At 39.8% G+C, this 12,702-nt stretch overlaps 1 protein-coding gene across 1 annotated transcript in view; it reads left to right on the top strand.

Moving 5' to 3' along the window:
* Positions 1 to 12,702, top strand: part of VSIG1 (V-set and immunoglobulin domain containing 1) — a 99,228-nt gene that overhangs the window by 73,668 nt on the left and 12,858 nt on the right. The window contains exon 7 of the mRNA XM_008582434.1: positions 5,872 to 6,035. Within this exon, the coding sequence (XP_008580656.1) occupies positions 5,872 to 6,035 (164 nt within the window). The remainder of the gene's footprint in view (positions 1 to 5,871; positions 6,036 to 12,702) is intronic.

The raw sequence follows: 12,702 nt of genomic DNA, 5'->3' as shown, positions 1-12,702 counted from the left end.
TAAAAATAAAAATTTAAATTAGAAAACAAGAATCCAAATAAGATCCATACATTGCAATTGTCTACTATTTCTCTGAAGACACTTTTAATCTATAGTTTCACCCTCAATTTCCTTTTTTCCCCTTAGAATTATTTTTTGAATACATGATTGTTTGCCACCCCCCATAAGAAACAAATGGAAATTATAGAACTGAAAAATACAATAATAAAAATGAAAAACTTGTTGATGGATTCAATTGTAGAGCAAAGATGACAGAAAATAGAATACATATCTGGTGAAGCTGTCTTTTAGGAATAAAAGAGAAATAATGAGATTCTCAGTTAAAGGAAAAGGAAAAGATTTATATGCTCTTAAAGAATAGCTAAAGGAATTTCTTGAAACAGAAGGTAAATGATAAAAGAAAGAATCTCAGAGCATGAGGAAGGAAGAAGGAAAAACAGAAAGAGTAGAAATATGAGAACATATAATAGATTGTCCTTTAACTCATGAGTTGTATGAATCATATTTGATCATTGAAACAAAAATTATAACACCATCAGGACAATGATATTTAAAAGTGTGGAAGGTGGAGCCAGCTCATGGCTCACTTGGGAGAGCGTGGTGCTGATGACACCAAGTCAAGGGTTAAGATCCCCTTACCAGTCATCTTTAAAAAAATAAATAAATAAATAAAAGTGTGGAAGGTAAATGGACCTAAATGGAAGCGAAGTTTACACATTTTGCCCAAAGTGGTAAAATATGGAAACAAGGAGATTGTTATGACTCACATATGTATATTGTAATACTCAGAGCAACCACTATGAAAACTCTACAAAGATATATACTTTAAAACACTATGAATAAATCAAGATGGAATCATGAAAAGTGTTTAACTGACAGGAAGGCAAGAAAAGAGAAACAGAGGAATAAGAACCAAAGGAAACAAACAGAAAGCAAATAAAATGGCAGACTTATGAGCTAATATATCAATAATCACATTAAATATAATTACATTGAATATAAATCCCACTATATGCTGCTCACTAGAAACTCACATTAAATTTAATGGAATAGGTGTATTGAAAGTAAAAGGATAAAAAAAGATAAATCATGTAAATATTAATTTTTTAAAACCTGGAGTAGCTATATTAATAACTGATAAAGTAGACTTAAGAGCAAAGAAAACTACTAGAGACATTATCTAATGATAGAAGGATCAAGCCAGCAGGAGGACAAAACAATCATTGATGTGGGTATATCAAACAACAGTGTCTCAAAATACATGAACAAAAACTGATAGAGCTAAAGGGAGAAAGAGACAAACGAACAGTTATAGTTGAGAAGTTCAATACCCCCTCTCAGAAACTGATAAATCTAGTAGACAGAACATTAGCAAGGATATGGAAGATCTGAAAGACAATCAACTAACAGAATTTAATTAAATATTTTTATGATTCCATCTTGATTTATTCAGTGTTTTAAATTATATCTCTTGTATAGAACACTTCACCCAACAACAGCAGAATGCAGTTTTTTTTCAAGTACCTGTAGAACATTCACCAAGATAGATTATGTGCTTGGCCATAAAACAAACCTAAACAAATTTAAAATAATTGAAATCATACAGAGTATGTTCTTTGACCACAATGGAATAAAACTGGAATTCAATAACAGAAAAGTCTCTAAACACATAGATATTAAAATAATTTAACATCTCTAAATAATTCATGGATCAAAGAGGAATTCTCAAAAGGAATTTTAAAAATACATAAAGTTAAATAAATAAAAATACAACATATTGAAATATGTAACATGCAGCTAAAACAATGCTGAGAGAAATTTTTAACACTAAATGCTTACATTAGAAATGAAGAAAGGTCTTAAATTGACAACCTAAATTTCTACATCAAGAAACTAGAAAAAGAAGACCAAAATAAACCTGAAGCAAGCAGAAGGAAGGAAATAATAAAGAGCTGAAACCAACAGAATTGAAATAAGAAAACTATAGAAAAATATCAATGAAACAATAACCTGGTTCTTTGAAAAAACAATAAAATTGACAAATATCTAGCAAGACTGATAAAAATGAAAAGAAATAAGACAGAAATCACCAATATCAGAAATGAAACATGGAATATCACTACAGATCCTGCAGTAATTAAAATATAATAACTTCACATTCACATATTTGACAACTTAGAACAGGCCAGTTCCTGAAAAAACACAAACTACTAAAACTTACCCAATATGAAACAGATAGTCTGAATAGCCCAATAATCATTAAAGAAATTGAATTCATAATTTAAAAAGTCCTACAAAAGGAATCTCCAGGCCTAGTTTCAGTGGATAATTCTACCAAACATTTAAAGAATAATTAACATAAATTTTATACATTCTCTTCCAAAAAATAAAAGAGGAGGGAGCATTTTCAACTCATTTTATGAGGCCACTATTACTGATACCAAAACTAGACAAAAACGGTACAAAACCAGAAAACTACAGACAAATATCTCTCATGAACCTAGATAAAAATCTTCAACAGGACACTAGCAAATTGAATCAAACAATATATAACAATATATTATATACCATGACTAAGTGGGATTTATTTCAGGTATGCAAGACTGGTTCAACATTAGAAAATCATTCAGTGTAATCCACCATATCAACAAGCTAACCAAAAAAAATATAATCATATTAATTGATGAAGAAAAAGCATTTGACAAAATCCAATACCTATTCATGATAAAAATTCTCAGCAACTTAAAAATAGAGGGTAATGTTAGTTTCCCAGAGATTCTGTAACAAATTTCCACAAACTGGCTGACTTAACACAAGATAAATTTATTCTCTCACAGTTCTGGAGGCTAAAAGTCCTAAATCAAACTGTTGGCAGGGTTGGTTCCTTCTGAAGTCTCTGAAGGAGAATCCATGCCATGGCTCTCCCCTAGATGCCTGCTGGCAGTTCCTGGCATTCCTTGGCTTGTATACACATCACTCCAATGTCTGCTTCCATCTTCACATATCCTTTACCTCTGTGTGTCTGTGTGTCAATTCTTCCTCTCCCTTTTCTTATAAGGACAACAGTCATTGAATTTAGGACCAATAAATCCATGATGACCTCATGTCAAGATTCTTAACTTAATTACACCTGCAAAGACCCTATTTCCAAATAGATCACATTCACAAATACTGATGGTTAGGACTAGGACTTATCTTTTGGGGGACCCAGTTCAACCCACTACAGAGGAGAATTAACTCAACTTGATAAAGAGCATGTACAGTTAACCTACAGCTAACATTGTACTTAATGGTGAAAGACTAAATACTCTTCCCTTAAGATTGGGAATAAGTCAAGGATGTCAACTCTTAACATAGTACTGGAAGTTACAGCCACTGCAATTAGTCAATAAAAAGAAATCACAGGCATACAAATTACAAAGAAGAAATAAAACTGTGTACCCAACAAAAGACTAGCATCTAGATTATACAGAGAACTCTCAAAACTCAACTGCAGAAAAAGTAAACAATCCAGTTAGAAAATGGGCAAAAGATATAAATAGACACTTCGCTGAAGACATACAAATGACAAATAATCATATAAAAAGATGTTTGATACCATTCGCCATTAGGGAAATGAAAGTTAAAACCACAATGGTATATTACTACACACCTATCAGAATGGCTAAAGTAGAAAATAGTGACAATAGCAAATGCTGGTGAGAATGGGGAGAAACCGGATCACTCATACATTATTGGTAGGAATGTAAAATGGTACAGCCATTCTGAAAAAGTGTCTTTGTTTTTTGTAAAACTAAACATGCAACTACCATATGACCCAGCAATTGCACTGTTGGGCGTTTGCCCCAGATAAATGAAAATTTATGTTCACACAAAAATCTGTTTGCAAATGTTCATTGCAGTTTTCTTCAATAGCCAAAAACTGGAAACAACCCAGATGTCCTTAAATGGATGAATGGTTAATCAAACTGTGGAACATATATACCATCAAATACTACCAAGCAGTAAAAAGCAACCAACTACTGATACACACAACAACTTAGGTGAATTTTTAGGTAATTTTGTTGAGTGAAAAGAGCCAATCCAAAAATGTTGCCATGATTCCATTTTTATAACATTTATGAAATGACAAAATTTTAAAACTGGAAGACAGATTAGTGGTTGCCAATGGTTAGGAAGAGGGACTGGGTGCTGGAGATAGGTGCGTGTGGTTATAAAAGCACAACATGAGGGATCTTTGTGGTGATGAAACTGTTCAGTATCTTAACTGTGGTGATGGATACATGAACCTACATGTTTTTTGTTTTTTTTTTTATCCTTTTTGTCTTTTTTCGTGACCGGCAACGGATCACAACCCTCAGTGTCGCGCCCGTACCGGACCGGGACCGGCCACGGGATCGCAACCCTCTGTGTTGCTCCCGCCCCTCGCTCAGCCAGTGAGCAGCCGTGAACCTACATGTTATAAAAATTGTATAGAACTAAATGCACACACACACACAAGTACAAGGAAAACTGAGGAAATATGAATAAGATCAGAGGGTGTAACAATATCAGTGACCTGGTTGTGATACTGTTGTATAGTTTTACAAAATGTTACCATTGGGGGAATTGGGTAAAATGTACATGGGATCTCTGTCTTATTTCTTAGAACTGCATGTAAATCTACAATTATCTTAATAAAAATTTCAGTTAAAGATTATTGAGGACCCCAAGGAGGTTTTTTCTATGTGAGTTATTTCTATCTATACTTACTGTGTTAGAAATTAAAACTTAAAAAAAAATTATACAGAAAATACATAAAAACACATTCCATTAGCTGCCAGAGCAATGACATCATTACCTGTCATGTAGCTTTTGGAAAACTCCATTGTACATTCATGAAAGGATGAGAGTGAAAAAGAAAAATAACATCTTAGTATTTTTATAAATATAATTTTGATTTTGCAGTTCCCCAAAATGTTCTTAGGGATAAGGTGACAAACTCATCTTGGTTTGCCTGGGATTTTCCTGGTTTTAGCACTGAAAGTCCTGGCGAAACCTGTATGGTTTGCCTGAGACTTATCTTGTTTTAAAACTAAAAGTCCCTCATCCAAGGAACTCTCTTGGTCCTGGGAAAACTGGGATGGTTGTTCTCCATACAAACAAACCTTTATGGGTGTAGTGGATTGAATTATGTCCCCCCAAAATTATTGAAGCTCGAATTGTCTCCCAAGTTTTATGTATTAAAAACTTGGCCCTCACTGTGACTGTTAAGAGGGTGGGAAATCCTATTATGGCACTTGAAAGATGGAGCCTTAAAGAAGTGATTAGATTGTAGGACCATGCAGTAGTGAATGGATTAAAAGTGGTGGACAGGGGTGTGGTTCTGAGGGCTTTTAAAGAAGAGGAGAGTCTGTCTTTTCTCTTGTTCTGCTCTCTCTGCTTCCACCATCTTGCAATGTGAGACCCCTGGGTCACTGTCACCACCACCAGATGGACTTTAGACTTCCCAGCCTCAGAAACTGTAAGCAATAAATTTTGTTTTCTTTATAAATCACCCAGTGCCGTGTATTCTGTTATAAGCAACAAAAACGGACTAATACTATGGGTCTCCAGACAACTCTAAGAATCTCTGTGTAAGGCCATCCTTGCACAGAAGAGATACCCAGTTCTGTGTCATTACCTCACCATCACCTAGGATTTGAGTATCTTCACATTGTAATTTGTTAGAAACTCCATTCCCCACCCAATTGCTTGCTCAGCTTTCCTGTATGGTTCATTCGACCTTCTCCTCCTCGCTTTAATAAGATGTCTTTGAAAGTATTTTGTGATGAAAAAGTGTCATTAGAATGTGAGTGTGTACCATTGTCTTTTTGATGATTATCTTTTCAGGTCAGGTTAGTGTGGTGCAAGTGACCGTCCCAGACAGTCTTGTGACCGTGACTGTTGGATCTGATGTCACTCTCGTCTGCATCTATACCACCACTGTGGCCTCCCGGGACAAGCTTTCCATCCAGTGGTCTTTCATCCATAAGAAGGAGTTGCAGCTAACTTCCGTAAGGACACTTTCCCTAAACTCTTCCCCTTTGGTAGTGCTGACTGAAAACTGTTGGGGTAGATGCATGAAAGAATGGTATGCCAGTGACAACAGGGGTATCACCTTAGAAACAATGAGGCTGAAGATAGCTGTTTAGGAAAGACCATCATCTAAGTGACTTTGCCTTTGTCCTCTTCATATTTAGTTATAGCCTGGTATCTCAATTCTGTGTAGGTTAAAATCAAGTGTATCATGTATTCTAGAGTAAACAAGAATGGTTCTTCTCACAGGTGAAACGAGCAGTAATTCTGAAAGGGCTTTCCCCCCAAATATTTCCCTATTATTTGCAGAAGTCAAGTCCTAATTGATCTGCAGACCACTGCCAAACTAAATATCTGGCATTTTCCTGTCAAGTGGGCTTGCTCACCATGCCAGGCTGAGTCCTGACAGAATGAGACTCCTCAGATGGGTGGAGAAGAACCACAGCAGTGATGAATCTTGGGTAATCAAGGACAGCATAAGGGTAGAGATAGGGGATAGGGCAGGTAGGCATAGAGTCTGGGGAAGAGGTTGCCTGACAAAGGTGGATGAAAGTCAAGAGAGGAGAATGATTCCAACTGCAATCTGCCTATTACCAGGTTTCCTTCATCTGGTCTAGAGGGTAATTTCCGCTTTAAATTAGTCCAAGGATTGAAGGTGTGTGTGTGTGGGCGGGGGGGAGGCCTGTATGCCATATGTGCCTAGACACATCTCTTGAGGGAAAAGGTCTATAGCTTTCATCAGGTTCTCAAAAGGATGTACACAACCCAAAATGGAGTTTAGAGAAGAGACATATCAGTGTGGTTTGAAATAGTTGAATGCAGTTGAGTCGGGCTTTGGAGGAAAGGAATAGTCTCGATTAGTAGGAAGATAGAGGAAAGGCAAATTAAGTGGGCTGGGGGTGGCCTAGGGGTAGAGGTGGAGAAGAAAGAGGGCATTAGCTTGGAGAAGCCACACCTTGGCCGTTTTGCTTCAGCCATCACTGGTCATTTGGAGGTGCTGAGTCCTCTCTTTACTGGAGATCCTGAACATTTGTTTAGCAGGAAACATCATTCAGGGGGAGATTTCATCACTGCTACCCTCTAGTCAAAGTTAAACAATTTTGCTCAGTACTGGTTACCTTGGACAAATATCTGAATCACTCTGTGCCTCTCTTTAAAATATGGTAGGACAGCAATACTCATGGAGAATCAGCTGACATAATGCATGTGAAAACACTCGAAAAAAAATTTTTAAAAACCCTGTAAATTTTATCCCTTGTAAACACTATTATGATTATCAGCAGCAGTAGCACCACCACCAACAGTGATTCTACCAGTTTCTATCACCCAAAATGTCCTGACCCAAGACCTTGCATGTTGGAGTTAACTAAGAAATTATAAGAAATTACCACTTTCCTTTGCAGGTTGCACTCAGATTGTGGATGACAATAATTGCATGATCTTTCTTCCTTTTTAAAATTTAATTTCCTGATTAGTCTTTTCAACAACACGTTCTTTATCTGTACGCTTGAAGTTCTTCTCATTTTGCTGGTAGGGGCTAAATTTAGAGAGGCTCAGCCAATACATTTTGAAATGTTTTATGCTTGATACTCAAACCAAGATGTCCTCAACTGCTTGGAGGCCAGGTGAGGCCAGTTTGAGTTCAAAAACACAAGTTCTTCTTTATGCCTCTTCTGACACTGGAATTTAAAAGGCCACCTCTTGGTTGAACTGTGTAACTAGTGAGGAGCTGGGAGGGAGCTGCAAGGCTGAAGGATCTTGTGACCAGCAATGAGCTTTTTCTAGACCTGGAGATGCAGGGGAAGAAGATATAAGTGATTGAACTGAGTGTGGCTTGAGCTCAGGACACCTCTTAGAAGCACTTCCAAAAAGAAAATCTATTAACAAATAAATATTTATTGAGTAGCTTATTTACTTGCCATTTGCCTCATTCTCCAGAATGTCAGGTACAGGTGGGGCAAGTATTTTAAGATATCTACTCTTTTAGGATGCCCATATCAAAGGAGGTCCTCTGGATTGAGCTGCTGGATCAGGGAGAACATGCTCCCTGATCTTAAAACTGCATGAGACCCGTGCAATGCCTGTGCTTTAGCTACATGGAAGACAAGGTGAAGTAGGGCCAGCTCTTGGCTTGGGGACAGTGAAAACCACCTCCTGAAAGACAAACTTTCTCCTTCTCCTGTTTTCCTGTCTTGTTTCAGCTTACCCTAGCCAGATCCCCATTACAAACACCTTTAGGACTATATTTCTAGAGAATTGGAGCCCCCCCCACCATGTTCTGCAGGCATGTGCTTCTTTCTGCTTTGCCAAATGAGTAGTTTTGGAGCCCTAGTGGAAACCTTCTGATAGGTGTCAGTTCTACTCCTTGCTCTGCCACTTACTTAGTGGCTGGATGACCTTAGACAAGTTACTTGACCTTTCAGAAGTTCAGTTTTCCCGTCTGTAAAATGAGGGTACTTACCTACTTCATAGGTTTCATTTGAAGATTAAACGAGGTGATGCTACTGAAGTACTAGGAAGCCTTCCATACTGTAAGCATTCAGTAAATGTCAGCTATTATTGTTAGCATCAACACTCACCAAATGGTGATTTTGAAGAATCCCTACTCCATCTATACCTCTGGTGTACCAGAGGGACTGGGTCATGGGCACTCAGGAAACTAGTCCAATAAGATACACTTAGTACAGCTGAACAGTTGGGACAGAGCTCTTCAAGGACATCCTGGCCCAAGACTGGTTTCCAGTTCTACTGCTTGCCGGGTCCCTGTGGCTAAAGGGAGGGCCCAGGCTCCTTCTCTGCCTGATCGTTATCGCTGAACAGAGAGCCTGCTCAACCAAGAGGTTGCAGACATTCTGGGTTAAGATGGTATTTTTCAAAATGGGATTTGTCCTCCATTTCAAGTCTATTTCCTCTTTGAGCACTTTTATGCGTTCAAAATTCTGTAGTGCATGTTGTATGTTAATTTAGTGATTACTGGTGGGACATTTTGGAGGTGATAAAAAGAGACTGCTGTGTTATTAGACAATTCTGCCATTTATGGGAGTAAGATGTTGCCAGACTGACCACTGAGTGATTCAGTTCAACTCCTGGGTTGATGTAGTGTAACATGTAGCTTCGGCTCTCAGATCCACCCATTTCTGCTCAAACACAGCACAGCCCGTGCCTCAGTACTGAGGGTATGGAGGAAAAGGCAGTCAGTCAGTGTCTAAAAATGGCGCATGCAAGAGACGCTCGGGGAAGATGTAGCTGGACCTCTCAGGTAAGAACACTTATTGGTGTACTACTGGACCCCTTCATTATTTGGAGTCTCTGGGGCACTGGCACCAGCTTTAGGATTGGTATGGGAGTGTCTGTGTTTGGTAATCATCCAAGTCCGCACTAGATCCTGACAAAACTGGGACAGTTTTGAGTTTACCTTCTCACGTCCATGTCTGGAACTCTTTCTAGCCTCCTCCAACAGGCTCAGGGCCCTATTGCTGCCCTGACCAGGGCAGTGGCCAGCTCTTGCCATATGCGCTCTTCTTCTTCTCCCCCAAACCATTGTTTTGGATTAGCAATTGACTCTGAAGCCTGGGATTTCTCAATACCCAGGGGCGGATGTTATCTCTTCCTGACTATCCCCTCCAAGGGGTTCCTTTGATGAATAAAGACTATGGAAGTGTCCCATAAGTCTTATGACCAGGAGGGCCAAGATATTCATTAGCATGGTCCTCCTCTCAGAGAAGCCCTCCTCTCAAAAAATACGGACAGCTTCAGACAGTCAGTCCCTCAGTGGGGAATTTCAGCTGAAAACTCTAGGCCAGGTACAGGCAGGGTAACATGGAAGTTTTGGGGGGTCTGATGCCTCTCTGGTCCCACAGATGGCCTTTTCATCCACCCAGCCTGTTCCAGGTAAAACTACGGAGACCTCACTTGTCCATGAGCAGAACATGCATTGACCCTGCTTAGCATGGGTCTCTCAGACAGTACTTACTTTTCTAGAATATTCATAGTGGAAGAAACCCTTTGCCATCTTCATATCTCCAACACAGACATAATTTGAACAACTTCTTTCCCAGGACTTAGTGTCCTCACGTTTTCGGGCTTCACAGATTTTCCAACTCGGACTGTCCTCTACAAGTAGCATTACGTTAAATGATTCTTGAATGTCGGTGATGGTGGTGGTGGTGGTGGGGTGTTCCATCTCCTCAGGGGCACTTGAAAATAGAGAAGGTGTTGGTTTGATTGTCATGACTGTGAGTCACTACTGGCACTTAGCAGGTGGTGGCTAGAAACTCTAAATGCCTCCCCCATCAAAGTTTATCTATTCTATGTCCCATTCCTTCAGGAGTCTATTCTTGCTAAATCTGACACATTAATCGAATGCTAAGGTGTTAGGGATTGGTGATAGCTTATTTTGTTCTCTTCCAAAGAAATGCATTTAAGCAAGGACTTTCTATGCTGTCACCCAAAAGTAGCCACTCAAATGGCCAGTTAGGCAAATGGCAAGTTGGAAAGAAAGTGGTTTGGGGACAGGAGAGTCTTTCTTTTGGCATTCTATTCCTTCCATATGCAATCCGAGGCCCCCAGCACAGTCCAGAAAGAATTCTGGGCTTGAGACCATTGCCACCTTACACCTGTCCCCCTATAGATAGCTAGCCCCTTTATAAGCAGTACAGGAAAGCAAGAAGATGGAAAGAAAAAACGGATCATTTGCTGTGGACTTCCATGCCCTCCACATTCCTAGAAGGAACCTGCAAAAGCAGCTCTGGAAGCTAAAGGCATTTATATCTCCAACTTAGACTCAAATAGAAAACAGACTGAATTTGTTCAACCCTTCTTGGTACGCCAAGCCTCTAGTTAGACAGCAGTGTCACAGAACTGAGGAAAAAAATCTTTTAGGACAAATCTGGCTCCCAGCTGCACATATGAAGAGGAACTTGGCACAGAATGAGGGAAAAGGCTGCTCTGCAAAGAACTGAGGGGCATACAACTGCAGCTGGCAAATGTTGAGGGCACACTCCATGCCAATGAATAGCAACAATCGGCAGGAGAAAGATTGAGCTGTAGTAGGGGATGGAATAGCCCCAAAGAAGGAAGGTTGCCCAGGAATCATCTTTCTCATCTCGGGCAGTACTATGAATGCCATCTTAATGTACTCAGTGGGAATCAGGAGGTCTGGATTCCAGGTCTGACTGTAAATTGATTGTGTGACCTTGGGAAAATCACTTTCTCTATTGGGAGCTCACTGTCCTTCTCTGTAATAGAAGAGGATGAGTCAGAATGTGCAAACTGGAGGCCTCTGGGTCAGATTTGGCCAGTGGATGTATTTTGGTTGGACATCCAGTATTTTGTTTGTTTGTTCCAACAGTCTCAATGCCTTGTTTGCACTGGCTCTTCATTTTACCACAGTCCCCACTATCCCTTATGATCTTACCACTATCCACCAGCCCCTCCCAGCCATTTCCCATACTTCTAATATCCATCTGGCTTCTAAAGGCTCCTTAGCCTTAGAAACCATGAACTAAGCCATCTCAGAGGGTCTTAAAAGTAATGTGCTATTGTGAGTTCACATATCAGCCTCTAGCATCACCAAGGAGCAGGCAGAGAGGCCCCTGGGGGAAAGCAGGGCACTCTGTCATGAACACATGCACGAAGGGCAAATGGGTAAAAAATTAACAAGCAACGCTTAAGGGAACACTTGGATGGATTTTCTTAAAGCAGGACTCACAGTCCCCTCTCCTCCCCCAAGGATGTGACCTGTTGACCATCCGTGGCTTTTCCTAGACCTCAATTGCTTTGATCTCTAAATTGACAATATTCTTTCTTTGAAAAGTGTACAATCCTCATGGGCCAGGTCCTCACCATTGTTCAGCTTTGATTTTTAAAAGAACCATTCTTTTGTGGAAAATGGAATCAAGTTGCAGTCCTTCCTGTGTGATTAGATAAGAAGTTTCGGAAAACATTTCTTTCTTTTTCTCTTTACAAAGACAGTGTGACAGCGTGGACTTCCCCTAACAGAAAACCCCTCCATCTATGTGTCTGGCTGCTGTCTAGCCCTGGGGACATTCTTTCTCATACAGCGACCTGAGGCTAAGGCCTTTCTCTTTTAAATCTCCATTGTTGTTCCTCCTTACCCCCATTCCTATCCCTGATGCCCTTTAGTGTCATTTGTGAGAGGGTAAAATTTATTAGACTGCAGTGTGAGGAGCTAGGGCAGAAAGGTTAGTGAAATTCCTTTTCATAGGTAAGTTACAGGTCAAGGGCCTCCTTGCTTATTTGCTCATTTCATCTTGATTCATGCCCAATATAAGACTTTTACACGGCTTCTTTTTATGTCCTGGTCTTGGCCTAAAACACACTCTCTTGGTCCCCTGGTCTCTGCAGAAACAAGGTCCTTTTCACCTGGATCCTCTGGGACTTACTGTGGACCTCAGGCAGGACCGATGTTATAGCTCATCGTGATGTCATCAAACGACTGTATAAAACAGAGATGACCTGTCTTCTTGGGAGCTGGGGAACTGGCCAGATGTTTAGGTTGCAAAGGGCTTTCTTAATGGACAGCAGAATGGATTCCAAGTAAGAGACAACAGGACCTCAAATTGTTGATTAGAAAGTAAATAGGCCCGATGCTAGCTAGTGAAATTGAGAGCTGGTTAGCGTGGG

This window comes from Galeopterus variegatus, unplaced genomic scaffold, assembly GCF_000696425.1.
Source record: "Galeopterus variegatus unplaced genomic scaffold, G_variegatus-3.0.2 Scaffold2609, whole genome shotgun sequence".
NCBI classification, from domain to species: Eukaryota; Metazoa; Chordata; class Mammalia; order Dermoptera; family Cynocephalidae; genus Galeopterus; species Galeopterus variegatus.
This window is presented reverse-complemented; position numbering and strand designations above follow the sequence as displayed.